Source organism: Cucumis sativus, chromosome 2 (genome assembly GCF_000004075.3).
Source record: "Cucumis sativus cultivar 9930 chromosome 2, Cucumber_9930_V3, whole genome shotgun sequence".
NCBI lineage: Eukaryota > Viridiplantae > Streptophyta > Magnoliopsida > Cucurbitales > Cucurbitaceae > Cucumis > Cucumis sativus.
Window position 1 is genome coordinate 12147977 of NC_026656.2, and position 24143 is coordinate 12172119.

The 24143-nt window shown below is 36.8% G+C and overlaps 1 protein-coding gene across 1 annotated transcript; it reads right to left on the reverse strand.

The window, feature by feature from the left end:
- Positions 1-28: 28 nt before the first annotated feature.
- On the reverse strand, positions 29-23913 carry LOC101214424 (phosphatidylinositol 4-kinase alpha 1). Its single transcript, XM_011650927.2, has 26 exons — positions 22872-23913; positions 22427-22768; positions 22151-22312; positions 21888-22055; positions 21631-21795; positions 21422-21549; positions 20792-21098; positions 14109-14277; positions 13717-13934; positions 10569-10727; positions 10314-10496; positions 9239-9775; positions 8800-9159; positions 7304-7518; positions 5846-6026; positions 5549-5682; positions 5284-5437; positions 4826-5092; positions 4181-4258; positions 3505-3552; positions 2187-2359; positions 1910-2105; positions 1331-1471; positions 981-1189; positions 727-888; positions 29-644 (listed from the first exon to the last, which is right to left on the reverse strand). The coding sequence occupies exons 1-26, from the start codon at positions 23823-23825 to the stop codon at positions 386-388; spliced, it is 6069 nt and encodes a 2022-aa protein (XP_011649229.1). The 5' UTR covers positions 23826-23913; the 3' UTR covers positions 29-385.
- Between the last annotated feature and the right edge of the window lie 230 nt (positions 23914-24143).

The window sequence follows — 24143 nt, forward strand, 5'->3', positions numbered from 1 at the left end:
TGATGATAAACTTCAAATCTCTAACCTCTTAATCAGAAGCTTTCTGTGCATTATAAGTTTATAATAATTATTTTTATACAAAATTTTGATATCACAAAATAGAAACTCAAATTACATGACAATGACAAGAAAAGAAAAGGTGAAAATAGACAAACAGCAATCAAAATAAAAATGAACAAATTGAGCATGGGGGAATCCCACTGTGAATTCACATGACAATTGTCAGTTTTACATACTGTTCTCTCCAAAGAATCAAAAAGCAAGATTCTTTGAAAAGTTTGGTATAACAAAGACAAGAGAAGAGTTTCTAATAATGGTGAGACTAAACCTTCTAATGATGTGTCTAACCAAGCCATCCCAAAGAAACTGTCCTTTTGATTTTTTTTTACTTCTCAATGCCTTGTTGGAGGTATTGTATCAAGTCATACCCAGCAGTAGTCCATTTGTTGTAAGCATCAACACAAACACGGATCATGAAGTTGGCAGCCTCGCGCTCGCTCATCTCAGGATGGAATCTTTTTCGAAGGTTTCCGATTGGATCACCTCGGCTGAAGCATGGCAGGCCACTGTCTAACATCAGTGCCACAGTTGTGATTATCCCGTCCATATAACGACGTGCAGCTAAGTAACCCTTCACGCACAAGCTGTTCGAGGCATCCGAATAAGTTACCACTTTGAGAATTTTCATATAGGATTCATCATAAATACAGAGAAACAACTAACAACCTGAGAAACAGGTTCCAAGTCTCGCTCTTCATTACCCCAGAAGGATCGAGTAGTTGAGTCATTTCGTGACTCAGCTTAAAGTGTGCGCTCTCGAACCGCATATTACCACCAGGGGAAGTTTCCAGTATAAAACCAAAATCGATATGAATAAGCCTCCCCAAACTACAGTACCATGAAATGTATATATATATGAGAATTGCATGCTCTAAAGGAAATTCTAAAATTGGTTCTGTGGGATGAATGAGAGACCATACTTGTCAAAAAGAAGATTCCCATTGTGTCTATCCTTGGGTTGAAGTAAAAGGCTGGCTACTGCATAACCTGCACTACTGATAATGAAGTTTTCACGGGCAGCCTCAAAACTTGGAGAGCCAACAGGCCCGTAGTCTTGTTGAAATATCTCGTACAAACCCCCATCAGTTGTTTCACCCATCTGACTCCGACTTCGGACATTGGGGACCACCTGTAGCATGGATATTAGCAAGTAGTAAGGGAACAACCAAATATATCACTGCCACTGCTTGACAACATTGATTTATAGTATTGTTTTATCAATGACAAACACAAAATCTATACCATTTTATATGAAAGGACGGAAACTGACCTCAATTATACCTCTCTCAGGACCAGTTGGAAGAACACCATAGGGAAATAAATAGAGATTAAGCCCAACAGCCTCAAATACATCTCTAAGAAGTGATATAACTTGTAATGCAAGGACATCCTGACGGCAATCGTCTCCTACCTTGAAGAATAAAAAGGAGTAATGAAGCTACAAAAGATAAAGGCCAAAACCAAAGCTGGTAACAGAATTAAAACAATGAAGGGGGTGTTTAGAAATGAATAGATTTTCAATGCACAAAACCAAAGGCATACAACTAAATCATTGCTTTTTCTGTCACAAACATTATTTAGCTTTGGGATGCATTTGGTTGAGTGCCTTATTAGCATGTTAATTCTATAATTGCGTCCAGAGTTCCCAGTCATTTTGTAACTATGCCGACATACTGGTAAAATCCTATTAATCATGCGTCTAGTTTTAAGTTACAGAAGATGACATTGATTCATATAGTTCCATCATCTAAACTCTAAACCTTTTTAGCAACAGAGGAAGTGACTCGGACAAAAGATTCTGAATTAACCAAAACAAGGTCTCACAGAAACCAAGGCGAATAGGCTTTACCTTGAAGATGCAAGCTTGAGGCTTTACATCATTAGGGTCTCCATCACGATCAGCCACATTAAATGTAATCATAATAGGAACTTTTGCTGCGGATTGTAAGGGTATTCCACTATCAACCTGTATTCCTTTTACAAGCTTGCTAGGTGCAGTAGGTAGATAGAGATCATCACCATTCATTTCAATCTTCTCCAATTCCCTACATTGAGAGTGCCCATTTCAACTGCAATGATCTAATTAAGACAGGAATAGTTTCATGAGTCTGAGAATAGAAATCTACCTTCGAATACCAGCACGACGTTCATCTTTTGGGAGGGGAAAGAGAACACCAGAGATGGAAGTAACTTTGTCAAAGAAATCAAACTCTCTTTGAAACACATCAAGGGCTTTCCCAGAGAAACCGTCAATAATATGCTGCCTAACTACTGGCAACAATGCTTGAAATGAATTAGTCTGTAATTATCACCAGGAATAGCAGTTAATGACCCCAAATGATGACTAAACAAAAACAAAGGCCCAAAAAATACAGTTCTAATTACATTATGACAAATTTCACGTAATATGAAGAATTCATCTAGTTTGATCCAAAAGCATGAAGTGGTTCATAATTAGCATTCAATCTGAAGATACGTCTTATAACATGTCTTGTTCAAAGTATGAATACCCCAGAAAACCCAAAAATCATGAAGTGGACAATATTGGACATTACATCTGGACTATGTTTGGTGGTTTTAAACAAATAAGTTAGACACAAATAAATCGATGTAAAGCGGCAAACATTTCCTAGTTCTTCAGGATTAACAAATGATACATTGAGGTCAAAAGAATAGGGCCTCATGCTTTTCGTTTCCCACATTTTGGAAAGTATCAGCTGCATCATAAACCTCTTTATTTGAAAGTGAGCTTTATAAAAGATTGATCACTGGACAAATGATTGCAGTCTGTAGAATCAAACCGTAGCTGTATCTACTTATGTCATACCTGTGATTGATAATAGCAAGTATAAAGTACAAGAAAGATACTTGGGAACCGGACTGCACCTACCTCTGGGATTCAAATCTAGCTGCCTTCCTAAGGGGGTAATGCAATTGGGTAACTCATAATTCCTAATTAATCACATGCCTAATCACAAATTTCCATATGGCAAAATCTTCCCCTTAAAAAATAATATTTTTCCCTTTGTTATTGAAGGGATACCTGGAAATGGGTGCAACAAGTACTTCTCAAAGTACAACAGCAAATATATCTTGCTATTTATTTTCTTATCGAATTTTAAACAGTGTAAATGATTTCAATTATGAATTGTATTTTCCATTACCAAAAGAGATTGAGTAAACTGACATAAGTGGATGGTCATTATTTCCTTCAATGGGTAAATGTAAGAATGAACAAACCTTGTAGAGTAGAGAGTGAATTTTTTTCCCTGAACATGGATAATATGCATAATGTTTTTGAACAATGATACTGGAATGTCAATGGAGAATGAAAAAAATGGATTGTAGAATCAGCTTGACATAAACAGCAACAATGAAACACACACATACACGCAAAAAGAAAAAGAAAAAATAAGAAAGGAAAATTAACCTGTATGACCATACCTTTGTAGAGGTGGCTTCTTTCCCTGTCTCAGGCTCACAAGTCTCGCCCTGCAGGTCAAAAGGTATATGATTTGAATAGATAATGAAAACCTATAATTCACCATACACTAATTTGTGGTAAACCACTAATATGTTTAGCTACTCTAGCCTCTAGCCACAAGGAGGGAGCAGAAGTATAGGCAATTCCATCACTAGTTGCAATGTAAGAGGCCAAAATAGGGGAAGAAGAGGGGGTTGTAAAACCAGCAAAAGAAGGTTGCATTGCTTCTATAATTTGCTTTCAAAAGGAAAAATTATGGTGTGGATCATGAAGATAAAGATTTATGTTGAACAATTTGGCTAACAAGGAAAGAAAAAGGAAGACTACTTAAAAAAGATTTTAAGCTAGTACTCATAAAAAATTAAAGTTCGATTACTTAAGCTGGATAATATTTGCTGATGTTTGAGCACTTGATGCGAGTTTGAGTGAATTTTATAAAGTGATCAAACCTCAAGTTCATATTCAATTTAGTTAAGAAGTCGACCTGTTTCTCATCTACAAGCAACTCCGCCAACCCAAAGTATAAAAACAACAATAATAATAACAAAAATAAATTAATAAATTAGATGCAGTAAAAGAGGCAAAGTATAATAACAAGAAGAGAATCATCAGCATTTGCTGAAGAGTTTTTCAAACCTGTAAATGCCAAATAAGAATATGAGAAAATATATCACTTCTCTGAGCTGCTCGAAGCAAGTATCCTTCCACTAATTTCTGCAAAATGAAAAAATTGAACTCAAAAAAACCTGAAAAATACGCACAATAAAGAAATATTGGTTGAATATGCTAAGCAAGCTGGCATGACATAACTTGTATATTGAACTTGGGTCTGATAATAGTGATCTAGAATCCAACCACCAACATTTCTACGAGTTTCCAAATTATGCCAGTATAATTTCTAGCTTTGATGGCTTTAGCATAGTAAACTACATCAGGAATGCAGAAACCAATAAATAATTTAAAGATTTCAGTAGCCAAACTAGTTACAGAATATTTCACCCAAGTTCCGTGTCCAATTTCGTTGGATTCTAGTTAGAACTATCAAAGAGACATTGGAATGTTCCATGGAAATTCTTTCTCTGGAATTTCTGCATGAGACATATGGGGAGTACACACAAGCTCTTAACCAAAAATTTATTTGTGAGATGAGACTTTTCAACTAAATCCTAAGCAGTACACACCCCTAGATGAATGCAAAATTTCCCAAACCATGGAGACAAACAAAAGAACAAAATGCCAATGAAACAACAATGGGAAATCCCTTCAAAGTTTAAAACTCACTCCATCATCATACCGCAGAGCTTGAACCAGCTGTGGCATGAAGAAGGTTACTCGTTCTGGTGGATATGACTCCAAAACCCTAAGTACGTAAGCCATAACACGAGGATGCCCCTTGTATGCAGGAGCAAGGAACTCAATGGCTTGTGTGATTGAACAGGCAGCCCAGTGAGGCAATTGTTGTAAAAGCACTGAATTTTCATCAACAGCCTTTGGGGAGACAAAATATGGTAATGCTTCTGGTATGCAACGGATATCCAATATGTGAGACTGTAAGACAAACCCAGTCAACTGTTAAACTAGTAAATATCCATTCAACAAGTATCGGTTATAGGAGAATAATAGAGCAGCAAAAATTGGTAAACTATAAAGTTGGGGACCTGTAAGCAGAGCAGACCCTAGTGTTATGTTACCGGAAATTGATTTGGCTCCTAAGGAGCAAAATTAACAAAAGAAGTCACCTGTACTTGTTGAGACACTTCAGCCCGTAGTGTTATGTTAGCTGGAAATCTTGAAACTAGAGAAAATGCAATCCGAGGATCCACAGAATAGGCAGTCCTAGCATGTTCAACCCACTTTTCTGAGCTTATTTTTGGTCGAGAGGATGTAGTTTCCCTATTAAAAAAAAATGAAATTAAATTTAAGGCTCGTGCAACTAATAGGATACAAGCACATCACTGTCATATAACCATCATGAAATTTTGCACACTATGATTTAGACATCACTTGGTGTTAACTGGTTGGGCCCACACTTCTAGCCTATCTGCTTCATGCTGGCATAGCATCAACAGTAGTTGCCTCCGTCTTTCTCTGCCCACAGTATAATTCTCCATCTGACCCCAGATTGGATGACAAAAGTTCTGTAGATATTCATATACCTCTTTTAAACAATTACTTAAGCTTGTAAAATCCAAGCTACAATAGAATACATACAATAGTGACTTTAGGGGTTTTAGAAAATTTAAAAGCGCATGGCCATGACCATTAGCAGAATAGCTTACATTACAAATACAACTAGCTTACCTGATCAACCACGCTCCCATTCTCACGTACTTGTCCTTTTACATCCGTTTGTGAACCGTCTTTAAGGTAATTTGATAGGTACTGAACAAACAAAGCAACAGATTGAGCCTCACTCTGGGCAAAGTTCGTACTATTTATATCATGCCATTCAGGTTCAAAAGCAAACCACCCTAGTGATGCCCTGGAACATGAACCAATCAGATTATCAACTTTAAAAACAGAAAAAATATTTTCCAAGTTCACATGAATGCAGAAGCTATAAAATGCAAGGTCTTTCACATTGAAGTGCAAGAAGTGGCCAAAATAAACAGCAGGCAATAGAAAACTAATTTCTTCTGGAATATAAGGGAATAGAAAAATGGGTAAAGTTGAAAATTCAAAAACAATTTTACTAATTGCAATTGTATCAAAAAAAAAAAAGGAGTGTAAGAGTTCATAGTTGAGTTACATCTTTAAATAGATAGTATGTTCAGACTAAAAGAATAAAAAATACTACAGCAAACAGAGAACTTTTCAGTTAGGCTATAAATTCCCCCCGAAGGCTAACTAGTAAACCAAGGATCTCTGGAGAATGCCCTTGCATGAAGTAGGAACACTTAAGGCTATTATTGCATTTTTTTTTCTTTAGATTTTAGGATAGTTAGTAGGTTAAATAACTTTCATTGCTGGTAAATATTTGTAACATAACTACATGAGTACCTTACCATACCAGCCAACCTATATATATCTAAAGGTCAGGCGACCGAACAATTGAGAACTAATAAAATGACCTGCATTTTTTGCTAAACAGTAAACACTACACCGATGTGGTCCACAAAAGGGATTCAATACATTGAAACAACTTTGAATTGAGCTACAGACTCGAGGAAACATATTGAATCCCTTTTATTGACCATGCTAACTTTATTTTGGTGAATAGGTATCTGATTTTATGATTTAGATAATGAAAAATTGCAACATGTAATTTGTTTGCCAATTAATTACATGCACCCATGTAAGTGTTGGACGAATCATAAGATTTTAGATTTTGTTGATTGGTCAACAGTCTATCTTCTCGACGAGGTAGTGACAAAAACAGCACTTCAAATAGGAGTTCTAATCTCCAAACTCTAACATTAAAAAAACTGCTCACAAATTCCTAATAGCACAAAAAATCCCAATAACAGAAAACCCTATTGTGTTTTCTACCACACACACACAGCAACAGCAATAACTATTTCTTAAAGCTCGGCCAGTAGCATGTTAATTTAACGTGTATGAATGGCATTGGCTACAGAATGGAACAAGGGTGATCACCGATCACAGTTCAGAAAACACATCTTGGTGTGGAAATGAATAATTGATATACATAGAGAAAAAGTCAAACAAAATAATATGCAATATATTGCAGCTTGTACGTGGAAGAAAACAAAATGGAAAATATCAGTACAATTAATAGGGAAGAAAGAAAGAAATCACCTATAAACCCTGTCCTCGAGAAGCTGAAGCCCTGCTTTAAAATTCTGCAAATTGACTTGCGACTGGCAGGAGCAAAATTTGAGCCCTAGAAACATTAAAGTGAAAAAAGAACCAGTAGCTGCAGGATGGTGCGAGAATTTCCACGGGAGCTGCATGCTCCCCTGTAACAAACGACCAAAGAGCAATAGCTGCTCAACACTTTGGTATCTCACAACCTATGTTGCAAAAGCAAGATAAGAAATTACTATTTTAAGTTGACAGGTAACAGCCAAAAAGAATTGAAAAACATCCATTAAGATCATATGTAACTGAAATTCAAAATCAAGCAAAAAAATATGAGATGACTTGTAATGACTTCACTTCATCATGCGATTTAATTACTACTCATCTATGGTATGTCTACCATGAAGAAGGGAAGATATTATTATGAATGTAAAAAATATCCTTCATAAGGTTTGATTTGATTGTCCTATTAGAATTTAGTTATTTGGAATATAAATTGTTTGTGAAATCAAGCATCTCCCGAAAACATCCCATTGTGAATTAGATAGGTAACTCCAGAAGAGTACCGTGACCACTATGTGACTGACCAAACAAATTCATAGCATTTGGACATTGCGGGCCAGATGAGGTATTTGTAGGAACTTTTCTGGAATTGTTTTCTTGTTGAGCACATGACAATTGACGCAAAATCATTAACTCCTTTTGGACTAGCCCTTCAGTTTCAATTTCTCAGCTTAGGGGTATGAATAAGGTCATGTATTGATGGGTGATGTGCCTTCTTCAAAGAAATGATTTGTTACCAAGAAGCCATGGAAGAGGTAAACAAGTTGGCATGTTAGAAAAGCCACCATATCAACTGATCTCCATCCATCAACCTTTAGCAGATTGGCACAAATTCTCTCAGAGCCACACCACACAATCACCTCAGTTCATTGCCTTCCATTATCATGGCCAGTGGAGACTTACAAAGGAAAAGACCCCCTTCAGTTCACTATTTCTTCCATTTGAATTCATATTCGTCACTTTTTTTTTAAATGGAAGTTAATGTGAGACTAAAATAGGAGAATAACTTATCTTATTCTATACACTGAAGTTGATATTGTAAGCCCTAGGTATTAATAATAAGACTACAATAAAGAACAAAAAAGACTACTAAGCTCCTATTTACATATATATCCTCTAACAAGGTTTTCCAATTCACATACATGGGATGGGAAAGATTGTTGGAAGACTAATCAAGAAAAGGAAGGAAGAAAATGAAGCTAATTAAAGCAAAAAATCACTCAAACTTTTTACTACAATACCTCACATTGTTGTCTGCTCCTTTATGTTAACTTTCGCCCCAAAAAGAAGCTAACTCAATCTATATGCTAACATCTAGGAATAAACTCAATTACAAACCATGCAATCTAAAATTGTGATCTATTTATACCATGATACACAGAAAAAAAAAAGGGATTAGGAGAGCCTTTAAAAAACTGAATAAGCATAACCTCAAAGCGGTCAAAGAAGAATCCAAGCCATAGTCTATGAGCAATTATTTGTTCGACGGGGTCAATTTCAGGTGGCATTTCCGGATCTCCTGGATAAAGGTGGGGTCTTAATTTCGCAGTAGGTCCTGAAAAAGCTTCTCTTGAAGAAAAAAGACCTCGTTTTGTATCAATTGTCCATAACCATGCATCAACCAGTTCAGCAAGAACCACACATCCCAGTTGAGGTGCAGCAGATACTAACCATGTCCAAACGAATACACCCGTTTCCATTGCATTAGACGTAGAAATATAAGCTGGACACCAACAGAGAAGGCGTAGAAGTTGTGACAAGCCCTCTATATTGAATTTTGAATCGGTACCCTGGAAAAGGTCAATATGTGAATGTAAAGGAAACCTATAGATGTGTCATATTTAGTATATGAAAATGAGCAGATCTTACCAAATTTGCTAGAAGGAAGGCAGTTGCCTGGGAACAAGTTTCATGAAATTGTGACTTGTCAATCTCTCCACCTGTCTCTGCATTGTTAACAAATTTTTGGAGTGACTGAACAAACTTTAGAAGCAACATCGCATTGAATGACTCGTCTTCACCCTGCGGCTCCTGTGGAAATGCTCCTGTTATCAATCTCTGAAGGCCAATACCAATTCCGGAACCAGTAGGCGCTGGACCAGCAGATTGATACCCACCAAAGGTGTTGTACAACCTTTTCATTCCAGCAATCTCGCCCACATAGTTGCACTTAACAGTTGCACTTCCTATGCCTGTACTGAGGACCTCCAAATTAAAGGCTTTTGTCAGATTTAAGTTCCCTCCTGAAGCAGCAGCTGCAGCAGACATGACTGCAGGAATATTTGCTGTTTGTATGCCCGTCCAGCAGTCATTTTTACCTGTACCAATTCGTATCTCAGATAAAAGAGAGGCCACATCTGGGGTATGTTGTGCTCTCTGCCATGTATTTGCTTTACAAAGCATTTCCTGAATAGTCCATATTATATCATAGAAAGCAACTAATTTATCAAACAGCTGAAATCTTTAAAATAAAATAGCAAAATGAAAAAGATAAATATTTTTTAACAACAAACACATGATTAAAACACTAACCATGTTATAAAACTATCATAGAAGATATATCTATTCTCTTTTCATCACTCCTACTGTCCTACACTTAATCAAAGTGCTCGGTCATCAGCATATACTTTTCAACTTGGATTCTTCTAAGTTTTTCAACAAATATTCTCATATTTGCCAATCTATTTCACCTTTGCATTTTTCAAGTCGTTTCCCCTCTTCATTAGAAATACATTTTGTTTACTTTTCATATTTTAGAAATAAAAGAAAAATCTAACCAGAAGATACGCATATAAAGGAAATGATATTTTAACAGAGGTAGCAGGAAAGCCAATCTGCTTCAAACCAGGAAATTAGCATAGATATGCATGCGTTGTTTGTCTGCAACAAGGAATGAAAGAAGCAAGAAAAAGTTAACACATGAAGGAAAAGTACAATAACCAACCTGTAAGAGACCCTGGCTAGTGCAAGGAGCATGTGAAAGTGATCTGATGATCCATTCCCGAACAACCTTCTGGTATAAAGAACGAATGGTCACTACCCATGCAGGATCATTGACAATGGTAGTTGGTGAGTGGTTATGCATTGAGAACAGAAGGGAATCCAAACAAGATGAATTCCACATAACCTGTAGGCAGTTAATTTTTTTTATCTAAATTCATAATGAAAAGGTAAAAAACTTATACCACATGACTTTTACCTGAGGAAACTTATCTCTGAACTGTGTTAGTAAGGTCACAGCTACTTCTCGAATATGGTCCTCCCTCTGGCACAGACTTTTTATAAGAAAACAGGTATGGGCGTTAAGGATTGAGTTTCTAACTGTGGCTTCATTACCAATTTCAGAGATCCTTTGTTCCTGAGTCCAGATTAGAAAGTCAAGCAGATGGTTAGAAGCAACAAAACAATATGGCACAGAAAGGGAAAGAATGTTAAACCTTCAAACCATTATAAAGCATATGATAATAGTGGAAAAAATACATTCTTGATATTTTACAGTGTCATCTCCTCTACATAGTTATCGCACTGGCTCATATTTTCACAGAAGCAGCAATATCAGTTTTATGAGGAAAAAGAAAAAACGTTCCAAGGAAGAATCACTTTTTGGGAGAGACTCTTGAAAAACAATGAGAATCATTCTCAACTAAAACACTTGCTTCACATTTCTGCTTTTAAAATACTTTAATGAAAACAAAATATTAGTCCTTTAATTAATGAATACTTCTGTTTTGTTTGCTGATTTTTAGTTTTTTCCTTAAGTTATTGGTTATACCAAACAATAAAATTTCTCAATACATATTAACCAAAATTTATGAGTTTAAATAAAAACCCAACAAGATTTATATATAAATTCCCTGTTGAGACATTCATCAATAAGACAAACAAAAGGGGGGAAAAGAACAAAAGAAGCAACTAAAATATGAATACCAAAATATTCTTTTACGCCATTAAGTTACAAGCATAGTAACAAAGAATTCCCTCAAAGGCAAATAAATAAACAGCAGAACAGAACTATGTTAAAGATATAATTGTCGGAGTATTTAGAGTATTTTTAGGAGATATTATTATGATATTATTCTGCCGATTCTTTTCTTAAGTGTATTCCTTATTTAATATATTTAGGCTTGTACCTTTGCTAAATGATAAATGAAATAGAGATTCATTCCATAAAAACAACAATAATAAAAGCTCAAAACCTCAAACTAAAATAATGATAAAAGAAACATGAAGCACCAAAGGACTCCGGCCTTCATCCAACAACATGGGCAGCCCTTTCTGCAACACTTCTTAGAGTATTCATTGAAGACATTTTCTCCCAGAGAAGCTTAAATTGCCAAAACTCTTGCGATTTGAAGCCTCATGAAAGGAAGATAATTATGAAGCCACTGAAACCTTTCCTCGAAGGAACTCGATCAAGTTGACTAAATAAATTTCTAGTTGAAAACAACTTGAGGTAATTTCAGCACCATACCAAAAGCATTCTACTCTGACCTGCTCTTCCTCATTACAAAAAGCATTTTGTGTTTCTCAGGATTCCATCCTTCCTTATCTTAACCTATTGTTCCTTGTTACTTATGTAAAGCATCTCTTACCGGTTTGACTGCAACTAAGAAAAGCCTTATCCACGTGGAAAGGATTAAGCATATACCTATAAAAAGAAAATAATAAATCCTTTAAGGCAATTGAAATTTTTGTCCATCTATCATGAAGGTTTGGCCTCAAGATGACTATAGTTCAATCTAACACAAATTCAGAAATTCCATCTCGTTTTTAACCCAAAAATCCATCTTTATTTTCCCATTTCAATTTCTCATTCTTTGGAGTAGTATCCCTACGATCCTTGAACATTTGGCAATAATCTCCCAACCCATCGTCCTTTATTCTTTTTCATGTTGCCTTTGAAATTTTATATCATTTTTCAAAAAATTGACCCAAACCCGCACAAGACACTCAAAAGAGCCATTAGGCTTCTTTTAAATCCATCCTTCCATAAAGTAACAATCTCTGCACTAGATCCATGTTGATTCTAATTCTTCCTTAATTAAACCAAACACTCCTTACAACTTGTTTTTAAAGATTGGAGTTCAGCTGGTGGTGGAAAAGCTTGATTAAGGACCTTCCAGCCACAGCTATTGCTCCTATGGTAAACTAATAAAAACAAGCTGCATTATCACATTTCCTCATATTTGAACTCACAGACCTTAGATCCAAAAAATAAACTAATAATAATAAATAAATTATTGTTTTCTCCCCTGTAACTGCTACTCCCTTCTTAAGTTTCCATTTTTACAAACAAAAGTGAAGAAATTGATAGGCAAGTGAAAGAAACCAAGAGAGAGAGCCATTTCTTCCCAAGCTTTTCATCATGACCGGTAGATTTTTCACAGATCAATTTAGCCACATTCAATTTGCCACCCAACAACTAACAAAGTTCCAGTTGGCAAACGAGAAAACCATTAGAAAATGGGAAAACAATGAACTTCAACAACTCCGTCAACTGGATGGAGGGGTCATTCAACAAGAGAAGAAGGATGTCCCCAGCCAAACCCCAAGCACCAATACTTTTCCAACCAACCTTTTTAGTGAACCACAAAGAACTAAACTCATTGCAGAAGAAGCTAAAGGCTCTAAAGAAAGAATTTCCATAACATATATGGCGTTAGACTTCATCCAACAATACTAAGAGTTTAAGGGAATAAGGATGCTCCCCAAGTTTTATGGCACAAAGCAGCATTACTATTGTATTAAACTTTATCCAACAATATCAAACTACATAATTTCGAAAGTTTTTGTACCTTATATCTTCTATAGTAAACCAATTAACATAACAGCCTTACAAAGGGTCTCTCATAACCACAACTCCTACCATTATACTTTATTCAAATTTTGACCGAGCTTAGAAAAACAGAGTAAGAAAGCCAAAGAAGCAGAAACATGCATGTCAATCACTGTTGTTCCATATTATATATTATTGGTTGACAGTAATCTTATTCCCTTTCCTCGTATACTTTTGAAAATGTTTAAATATTTAAATTTTTACCAGCAATAAGTGAAGTAGAGTGTTCTTCCATGAATGACATTTGTTCTCCGACTATCCTATCTACATGATCTTAAACTAGCAATAGGAGGCTATAAGTGTTTTTCTCCATTAGAGGATTATTTCTAGTTTGTTCTTCTAGGGATCTTGGAAAATGTTAGTGTGCTGCATCAAATGAATTAATGAAAATATTTTCCCATTTTTCAGAACATTAATCCAGCCAAAAGAATTGAGATATTTATTCATATAAAATCCCTTTGAAAAGGAAAGTAATAATAAAAGCTATACATTACATAACGCAATAACTTACCAGCCAAGATACTGCAGTTTCATATGCCTTATGGACCAGTGCTGTCAAACATTGTAAGACAGCTGGCACAAGATTTGGAGTTTTAAGGTATTCAAAGACACAACTGAAGGCACTTCTAGAAGCATCCACACTTGTACTACCATTGAGGATCCCACCATTGCTGCTAAAACGTGTAATCTCAAGGAAAGAAACAGCAAGAAGATATGTGGCCTTCACACCTGTACAAACAAAGCACAAAAGTTTCAACTTTCAAGAACACATCATAAAGAACCAGGAAAGATTAATTTTCTGGAGATCTATATAAAGGAGGACGAAAACATGCCCTTTAAGCTGTGTCTTCAATATAAGAGCTAAAAGTATCAAGTAAACATTGAAGTCAAACGAAATGCAACCTGAAATTGTGCTCATTGCAGAAATATCAACTCGCCCTCCTAAAGCAGTAGCAAGTGCAGCTCTTTGGGCTAGAACGACTTTCTCATTGGCAGTTCCTTGACGACTAACTGGGTTTTGAAGAGCATTAAGTTCCAATTCATCTTCAAGCCATTTAACAGTGCTAACAACCTTTGAAAGATATGAATTATTTTTCAAGAACTCCAAATAGGCAATACTTCTAAACATTTCACATCAACGTTATATTTTCCAAAAAGGGTTTATAAGAAAAGAGTTTGATAGGAGTAATTGCATAGTATTTTATGTGACTGTGACAGCCCGTTGCCAATGATAAAGTCTTCACTAAACATTTTTTCACATATTAGGGAATAGAAGTACATGGGAGGATCACAATTGAAAGTAACTACAAGAAGAAGATAAAAAATGAGGAGGTGACTTGATGCCCAATCTATTTCAAATAAGACCACAAATAGACTAAAAAAGAGCTCTTCAACTTGCTATAGAAAAATTGCAATTGAAAACGATAGGACATCACAAAGAGGGAAATTCCTACTTCAGTCCGCACCTAACAAAACTTGTCACAAGAAAATTATACAAATTTCTAAAAGAAAAGGTAAAAGCATTGAGTTTATGTAAGTTTTTTTCTTTCTACATAGCAACAAGTTACTTCCTTTAAAACTAACAAATAAAAATAATGAAGAAAGAAAATACAATGGATGATGCGGCATAAAGCCCAGAAGGCCAAAAAGGAATACAAAAAAGTTTCTCCCAAGAAACTCCTATGACTATTCACATTCTTTAGGAGTCGTTAAAGAACTAGTGGTTCATTTTACCCCAGGTTTCCAGAAAAATACCCTTCACAAGGTACTAAAAACTCTTGTGGTAGGCATCCCTGGTAAATGGCATGCCATATTAAACATTGTAGTAAGGAAAACCAATGTTATCTCTTAAAATATATATTAAGCTGAACTTTTAAATATTGTTTGTTATGGTTTTTTGTCTGTTTATTTTCCTTCAATGGCTGAAGTACAGATGGCTTAGGCCTTAGTTATCTAATACAGCTCAAGGCCTCAGTATCAATGCTGAGGATTATTTCAATCCTGTTATTTTTCAGATTTTGTCTCTCTACCAAACATTGTATCAGAGCTGTAGATTTTTTATTCTATCGTCGTCTTCCCAATGGCACCTACCTCCAGCTCAACGGCTAATGATGAATGGCATCCTCTGGTTACTACTGGAACAACACAACTTTCTTTGATCCCTTCGATCACACAGTTACCTTACCACCTCCTTCTATTTGAAACTCTATTGTACTTTCTCCTTCAGCGATCAACCCTAATTTTTTCCTCTAATCCAAATGAGTCATCGTTTATCCCTGTTAGACCCCCAATATTACACACATAGAAGAGAAGGGGCAGAAAAGAGAATTAACATGGATGATGGCATTTCGAGGAGCAAAGAGAGAGAGAAAGCATCTTCTGAGAGCCCACTGTGGTGCTGGTGTATATACAGCATGTTTTTAGGGATTGCTGTCATTAGGTTTGTGCTGTCTTTTTAGGTGAAAGCTACCATAGCCTTCATTTGGGTGGAGTTTCCAGTCTGCTCTAAGGAGCTGGTTGTTAATCTGGTTATATTACTGTTTTTTTTTTTTGTCTGGATTATATCTCTGTTTGTGGAACATTCTGAGTATTTTGATTAATATATTATAGCAGCGTGCTGCCTCTGTTTTATCTTGCTGGGAGTTTTCTGCTTTTCAGGTTAAGAATCCTAACAAATTGGTATCAGAGCCTTAACATGCTAGGGAGAACAAGGTCTATGACTCAAAAACAAAACAACTGGAAGAGAGGATGAAATCCAGTGAAAAGGAGATTAAGGAATTGGGAGGGTTACTGATCGGATTAAAAAAAGGGATGGAACAACTTACCGAGGAGATTAAGGAGACCGCGGCCATGAGAGGAAAAGAAGAATCTGGTAGCCTGGATGCTTCTATATTAAAGAAGAAAGGGGAAATGGATGAAGGGGAATTTGAGCCGTTGACAGAAAATATGTGACTTCAGATAAAAGCAAATACGAAAAACTTGAGATGTCGATCTACAATGGGATGAACCCGGAATCATGGGTGTACCCAGCAGAGCATTTCTTCGAAATTAATGACTTTGCAAAAAGTGAGAAAGTAAAAATTGCAGTGGTAAGCTTCGGGCAAGACGAAGTCGATTGGTTCCGTTGGAACAATAATAGGAAGAAGATCACATCCTGGGAAGACCTTAAACAAAAAATGTTCGATCACTTTCAGCCGACTGGGAAAGGTAGTTTGGGGGCCAGACTAATCCATATTCAACAAGATGGTTCCTATGGAGATTATTTGAAGAAAGTTCTGAAGTATTCAGCTCCCTTACCGGACATGGCAGAAAGCATATTGATGGATGCCTTTGTGACGGGGCTGTCGCTGGAATTGAGGGCAGAGGTGGTAAGTCGGCACCCTAAGAACTTGGATGAATGTATGAGAGAAGCCCAACTGGTGAATGATCACAACACTGTCCTAAATTTGGCTTTGAACGAGTTGGAGATTCAAGGGACTAATACGATCCTCCTCAAGGTGAACCTCAAAACAAACCTCCATGAGGGAGAGTGTAGGTCTCTAGCATAGTATATGTCCACAAACAATATCAAACTTAGGGTTGAGACTGGCAAGGAAAACATAAATCCTGTCAACCTCGCAATCCTAAAGTACTGTATGCCATCGCTGGGACAATTCAAACAATTTCCTGCATAGTTCCATTTCCTGCCAGATAAAGGAAAGTCTGTTAAAAAAGGATGTCACATCTATTGTCCCATGTTTGCACTCGTGAACCTGTTTTTGCAGTGCATATAAATGAGAGGTATTCTGATGTTTGGAATACAATTTCTAAGATGTGTCCTAGATATCATTAGCAGTTGCGTAAGGGTTTGCCAATCTGTGGTTTCATATTGTTAATCAATGAGGACCAGATAAGAGAATCCTCCCCTTTCCAATACCATTCCTTTCTGGGGGTCTTCCGGTGGAGGACGAGACATCTCACCTGTCAGAAAGCCAAACTTGTAGCACCATTCAAGAATCATTTTGATAGATTGGGACCACAAAAATAATTTTGGTCATTCAGCTTTTCTTCTGAAAAATATCTTGTAGACTTTGTCGCTACATTAGACACATAGGACGGGGATAAAGAAGGGAATGATGTTACCAGACTCTTAGAAGACACTGGTGGGGACCGTATGAAAGCTAAGACTAGGACTAGTAGAAGTGGCCCCTAATGTTGCTTCAATTGCCGCAATTTATTGTCGAAGCATGTCCAATTGTTGTTGGGCTATTCGTGGAAAGGAAACCTGAAAGTGAGCATTTGATTGTGCCAAAGACTCACCACCCTCAAAGATTGAATGAATGTGAGCAGCGGAAAGGAAACAATGGGTGGCAGCTGAATATAGGTTTACGACTAGAGGTGAGTGATAGGTGGTGTGTGCAGAGGCAGCAGTGGTGCGTGGGGATTGGCTACGATGCGTGTAGACTGTGCGGCTAAGAAAGGGGTAGACACCGAAAACTAGCTCTGACACCATTGTTAGGTGCTTAAACACCTTGGAGAACCACACTCCAAAAACCAGCTATTAGGGTGGGAGAGCGAAGCCACTTAAGTACCACATTGGTCGTCCCATTTTAACCAATGTAAGACAAAGACGTCCCCTACTTCCTTGGTTCCTAACACATTGCTGCTGAAATGATGTGGGTATAGTCCATTTTGTTCGAGATCGGTGTTCCTTCTGCTGGACCTCCCCATGTGATAATATCAGCACAGCGTATATGCCAGCAAATCTGGTTATGCATATTTGCACAAGACATATAGAAATATCATTTCATTGAGAATGTGCACAAAGAAAGCAGCTAGCCATTAAATTTGTTTCCTCTAATGAATATTTGGCTGATATTATGAGTCATGACTAAGGCTCTTCCCTCACAAAAGTTTCAGAGTTTCAGTATCAAGCTCGCTGTTCTAGTCACGGTTCATTCACTCAAGGGGGATGTTAGAAAATGTATTATTCTGTATTTTTTAATATTGTTTATTACGGTTTTTCTCTGATTATTTTCCTTAAATGACTGATGTACACAGTAGAGGTGGCTTAGGGCCTTAGGCCTTGGTTATTTAACACACCTCAAGGCTCAGCATCAATAATGAGGATTATTCCCATTCTATTATTTTTCAGATTTTGTCTCTCTTAACCAGACACGATTCTTTCTCCCAAAAGGCACTTGGGACAACCTAAATACACTTCATAAACTAGTTCCATCACATGCCGTTCCTTATCTATAGTCACTCTTATCAAAATGTAGCACTTAGATGCCCTTTGAATGATCAGAGTCCGTACGTTTATGAACTGTGGAATTAGAACAGTAAAATGGCCAAATTTGAGCTCTTTGGTATGAATATGCCCAAACTAAAATGAAAATTGCTTCTCCATCACTCAATTTACTCAAACAAGAGTTATCGTCTGGAAAAACTTTCTTGTTACTTTTTTCGATTGCGGAGGAGCATAGTTCTTCGGCCTTGCAAATGTTATGACCTGAGATTCTGCTGTATTGTTTTCATTCTCGAATCTTAGCGTTCGTGTAAAAGGCTGTAGGACCTAAATTTTGTTGAACTTGGTAGAGGAATGTGTCATTGGAAGAAATGAGGTGGGGTTTCGTTTTAAGCTCAAACGGGGGGGAAAACAGTTCGTTAACGAAAAAACAAAGAAAAAATAGGAAAAGAAAAAGAGAGAGATTTGAGATTAAAGTTGACGAAAAAGAAGTTACAGTCGCCATCGTCGACGCCACGGGCGGTGGCAGCGGGCAGCGACCACTGGTTTGAAATTTGAATCGAAGAAGATGAAGAAGATGAAGGAGAAGAAAGAGAGAATAGAAATGAGGAGAGAATAGAACAGATAAAATAAATGTTTTTATTTAATAAAAAATTAGCTGGTAATTGCACAACTTTTTTAGTTGGACAAGTGAAGTACTTGGATTTAAACTTCCAACCAATTAATCAACGTCAAAACATGTGCATACCCAATTGTGATTACTGGGCTTATCAGATTCTATTCCGGACAAATTTAGCAATTAGATTAAAAATAACTAAGTATATAACAATATTTTAAAAAATTTGTAAATATAGCAAAATTTATCAAATTCTATCACCAATAAACTATGCTATAAATATTGGTCTATAACTGATAGATCATACGAGTCTATCAATGATACAAGTCTATCAAATATAGTTTTGCTGTATTTATAATTTTTTTAAATATTGTTATATACAAATCTACAGTGGATCATTGGGCTGCAGTAGAGCAGATTTTGTGTTATCTAAAAGCTGCTCCTGGACGTGGGATCCTATACAAAGATCATGGACATACGAGAGTTGAATGTTTTTCTGATGCTGATTGGGCGGGGTCTCGTGAGGATAGGAGATCGACTTCTGGATATTGTGTTTTTGTAGGTGGAAACTTAGTTTCATGGAAGAGTAAGAAACAAAATGTTGTTTCTCGTTCGAGTGCTGAGTCAGAATATAGAGCTATGGCACAATCTGTGTGTGAAATAGTATGGATTCACCAACTATTATCTGAGATAGGCTTCAGTATTACCGTGCAGCAGCTAAATTATGGTGTGATAATCAAGCTGCACTTCATATTGCATCTAATCCAGTATTTCATGAAAGAACTAAACATATTGAGGTGGATTGTCACTTCATTCGTGAGAAAATCCAAGATGGGTTGGTGTCCACAGGATATGTGAAGACCGGAGAACAATTGGGAGATATTCTAACTAAAGCTTTAAATGGAACAAGGATAAGCTATCTGTGCAACAAGCTGGGCATGATCGACATATTTGCTCCAGCTTGAGGGGGAGTGTTATGATATATATATATATATACATATGTCCTTTATTGTAATTTTACTTAGTCTCTAGGGTTTAGTTTATTCTCTATATAAATATGTAACATTGCTTTGACTCAAGGAGAATAAGAAATATACGTTTCTGAATTCTAAATTACAATTATTTCTCAAATAATCATCAATTACAATTACCTTTTGTATTTCAAGAGTTAAACGTAGACCAGCAAAAATAAAGAGAAAATGACAGCACACCTAATTATGATAAAGTTTAAATTATATATAAATTGAATTTATTTTCTACTGCTACAGCTCCAGCTATAACTAATGAAAAATGTATTGAAAAGATTATCATTAAATAATTCCAAAAACTCTAGAAACGACCTTGTAGAAGTTCTGAGAAAACAAATGCAATTTAACTACAAATCAAACATTGAAATGATTATAGGCATAGTAAAATTTGTAATCCTCGCACCTATCTCATATCTATCTCCCGATGAGTATGAGACAAATACGAGGATTACAAATTTTACTATACCTATACTTTTCTATCGACTATCTAGAAAAAGGAGAGAAACTTTGTCAATAATAAATTAGACTAATGCTTAAACCGGTATAATAATAAGAGTAAAAAAAAAAAGACGAAATCATTCAAACAAAAATGAACCCAATACAAAATGGAAAACAATCACAGAGAAGAAAAAACAAGGAAAGAACCAAACCAACGTAAAGTTGAAACATTAGACTAATCAGTAAATACGAGCAAAGGATTTAATCATCAACTCACAAGTGGAGGAGTCCCTTGAGAAATAAGCTGAACAGCAGATGACCACTGCTTATCCCACATATATGGTCCGCTAACAGCTTGAATGGCAGTCGTTCCCACACTTCCCGCAATACTCACTGTTGTGGATATTGCTTTTGAGGGAACTGAAGAGTTTTGGATTGGCGGTGCTAATCCAAATAGAGCAACATAAAACCACAAGTTTCTAAATAGCTTCAAAAGTGATGGTTCAACATCACCCGTAGGGCTAAAATCTGAACAGATTTCAGCTACAGCAGGAAGTAGAGGCCCCAGAAAATCTGCCCCACTCCTGTAACAATTGAATCAGAAAGAAAGGGTAGGGCGGTTATCAAATTAAAATGGCACAAACGAAAGTTACAAATTAAATATACAATTCAGGCAATAGTAAATATCTTCGTTAGGAATATACAACTAGTTGAACTGTACTGACACAACAAAGATACTAAATTACAAGTTTGGTGTGTTCATATCAGTTAGAATCTGTTTAAAGTTGAGGTAATTGACAAAATCTTGAATTTGCAAAGAAACTAAATGCACAACCAACTGAACTTATAATGTAACTTAATAAAAGTACAGATTGGTTGCAATATTTACAATGTTAATGGAGTCTACCTTGCATTTCTGGAATCAGCAGCAAGTCCTACATCTGAACAAAGAGAGAGTAACCGGTAGCGGTAGTCTGAGCGCAATTTAGAGCTGGCAAGCCCCTTAGCGACAAGAAGAAATCCTGCGGGAAGAGTCTAGAATGTAATTGAACCAGTGAGCATTCATGTGACAAAGAGCAAGGATTTCTGGTGAAGTAACATTCAAAGACAAGTCACCTCTAGACGTTCAGTAGTTGCTTCTGGAGCAGGTGCACTGCCCTCGGGAGGAGGAGATGCGGCATTTGAAAGCTTACTCAAGTAACTTCTTGTCATCAGAACAACTGTCTCCCTATAAGACTTCTCAAAACCTAAGCTTGCCATGCGAGATATAGCATCCAGAAACTGCAATTCAGTATGTTATTTTTAATAAAAATGGCGATCAAACCTCTAAAAGCTTATTATATGTGTGTTGTTATAAGACAAGGGTCTCGTACTTGGAGTCGTAATAAACAGGGAGATGAAGCATCACCCTCTTCTAAGCTTTCAATAAAAAGTGGTAAAATCATATCCACAATTTCAGATTTCTTCACTGCAACGTTCAAATTAGCCAACAAACGTATGCCATTCAGTTGAAGGGGAGGAACCCCTTTCTCTTTGTTTTCCTGAAAGAGTAATTTCAAGTTCAGACTCTATTTGTTAGAGACATTCTTCAGTTATCCAAAACAGGATTTTAGACTGGATTCTGTATAACCAAAACCTGTTCCTCATAATCATTTCTCCCACGGATGCTTGCAGTCAATCCCATGATGAATGTGTCGACAGGAGCTCGCTCCTTCGTCCAACACGCTTCAATTATTCCACACATTGTCTTGGAGACGGTCTCAAACATTGAATTAGGGCTGCTGTCATAGGGGTCGGTCTAGAAACATAACACCAGAGAGTAAAAACCAAATGATTAAAACTAAAACTATCCATTGTATATTTTCCAGCTGATCTGAAATTCTAAATCTAAAATCATTTTCAGTGAATATACCTGAGCACAAACTGTTAAAACAAGAGGTTTAAGTCTGATAAGCAAGACACGCAGTGGCTGACCTTTCCAAGCAACAGCAATTTTGCCAAGCACTGCAAGTAAACAGCTAAAAAGTTCTTCACAAACTCTCAGTTTTCTCCAAATTGAGAGAATGCATGCTTCAGCAGCATCCATTAATAACGCAAAAGTCTCAAACACCAACTTCTTAGCCACTTTTCCTTCAGAATCAAGAGAACCAAGGCTCTTAAGTTTCAATTTAGCCGCAGCTTGATAAACTAAGAGTTTTGCATTTATTCTAGCTTTCAAAAAAGACCCTTGTTCGTTCCAATCTCGCTTCCGAATCTGTTCATATACAATTGAAAAGGGAAACAAAACTTACACCTCAAATTTTTCAGAATTTTGCTTCCTAGTCAATAACTGACCATCATTGATATTAAGAGCTTACCTTTACAAAAATTAAAAGAGATTGGAGCTGCTTCTTCGCAATCGATCTCACCTGATCCCAAAGCCAAGAATCAATACGGGCTTTATCCAAAATGTGTGCTAGCAACTCGAACGCAATTGCTTGCTTCTCTAAACTTTCTAAAGACTCTTCCTCAAAGCCCGAAACCTGTTGCTTAAGCAAGATTTCTCCACCTCCACCACCATCATTGAACCCAAACATTGGACCTAATTGATCAGCACTACTCTTCCACAAAATCCCACTACCATATGAAGTCGCAGAACTCTTCCAGGACGATATATTATCATCCCCAACTCTAGAACCCGAATCATGACTCCCACCATTTTGAGGAATCGAACCATCAGTAGAGTGAGGTGCAGAAGAATCAGAGTTCCCCTGCAGATGTTCCCTTGGTGCACAAGACCCCGTCATCAAATAACGTTCAATCACCATATCAACCAACTTATTAGCATCAGAAGGCATAATCGGAAGAAAATTCTTCGAGAAAACCATCAAAAACACCCTAGAAATACCCGAATCCCCCCCACCAGAGCTAATAGCAGACGCCACAACTTCACCAGTATACACAGCCACCTCCGCAGAAAAATCCGGCGTTATTTCCGTCGCTTTAGACACATACCCCAAAAAATCAGTGTAAAACGACGTAATAGAATCATTTCCATAAGTGGGTGGCCAAAACGACTGATTAAAAGACGAAGGTATAGAACGAATAAACTCAAGAACGACAGCCTTGGGTCGAGGTTCGACAGAATCAGCGGATTTGGAGAGAAATCGAGCGATGGCTAGTACTGCATTGAGTTGGGATCGTGAAACACGAGGTGAATCGGAGAGAAGGGCGTCGGAAGGAGGGCAACGACTGCAAATCCATGAAAGTTTTTCGTAGAAAGCAGATGGGTTTTGTGCAATCAAATCAGAGAGCTCGAGTAATGCTTCCATGGCGGAGAGATTGGAGAGTGTGGAGGAAGAATCAAATTGAATAGTTGAATTGAATCATGTTGTTGTTGATGATTGTGATGAATTTTTGCGTTGTGAAATGAATGAATGAAAGAAAGAGAGAGAGTTTCGCGCCTTCGTGTATTATTCATTCATTCTCACGTTCTTCTCTAATTTCTCTCTACCGTTACCGAGTCAGCGGGACCCTCACGCCACATCTTTTTCTCAAATTCTTTTGGTCGTTAATTCCATCCCATCATAATAATAAATATTAATAATTATAAGTTCTTTTCAAATATTTTAGTGTATACTCTCTGTATT

Excerpts from the sequence above, each read along its gene's own strand:
- LOC101214424 (XM_011650927.2), bottom strand. The coding sequence starts at position 23,825 with ATGGAAGCATTACTCGAGCTCTCTGATTTGATTGCACAAAACCCATCT. Across the intron at positions 5,093-5,283 it reads AAGTGTCTCAACAAGTACAG|TCTCACATATTGGATATCCG; the intron begins GTGACTTCTTTT and ends TTTGTCTTACAG. Across the intron at positions 1,190-1,330 it reads CTGAGAGAGGTATAATTGAG|GTGGTCCCCAATGTCCGAAG; the intron begins GTCAGTTTCCGT and ends TCCATGCTACAG.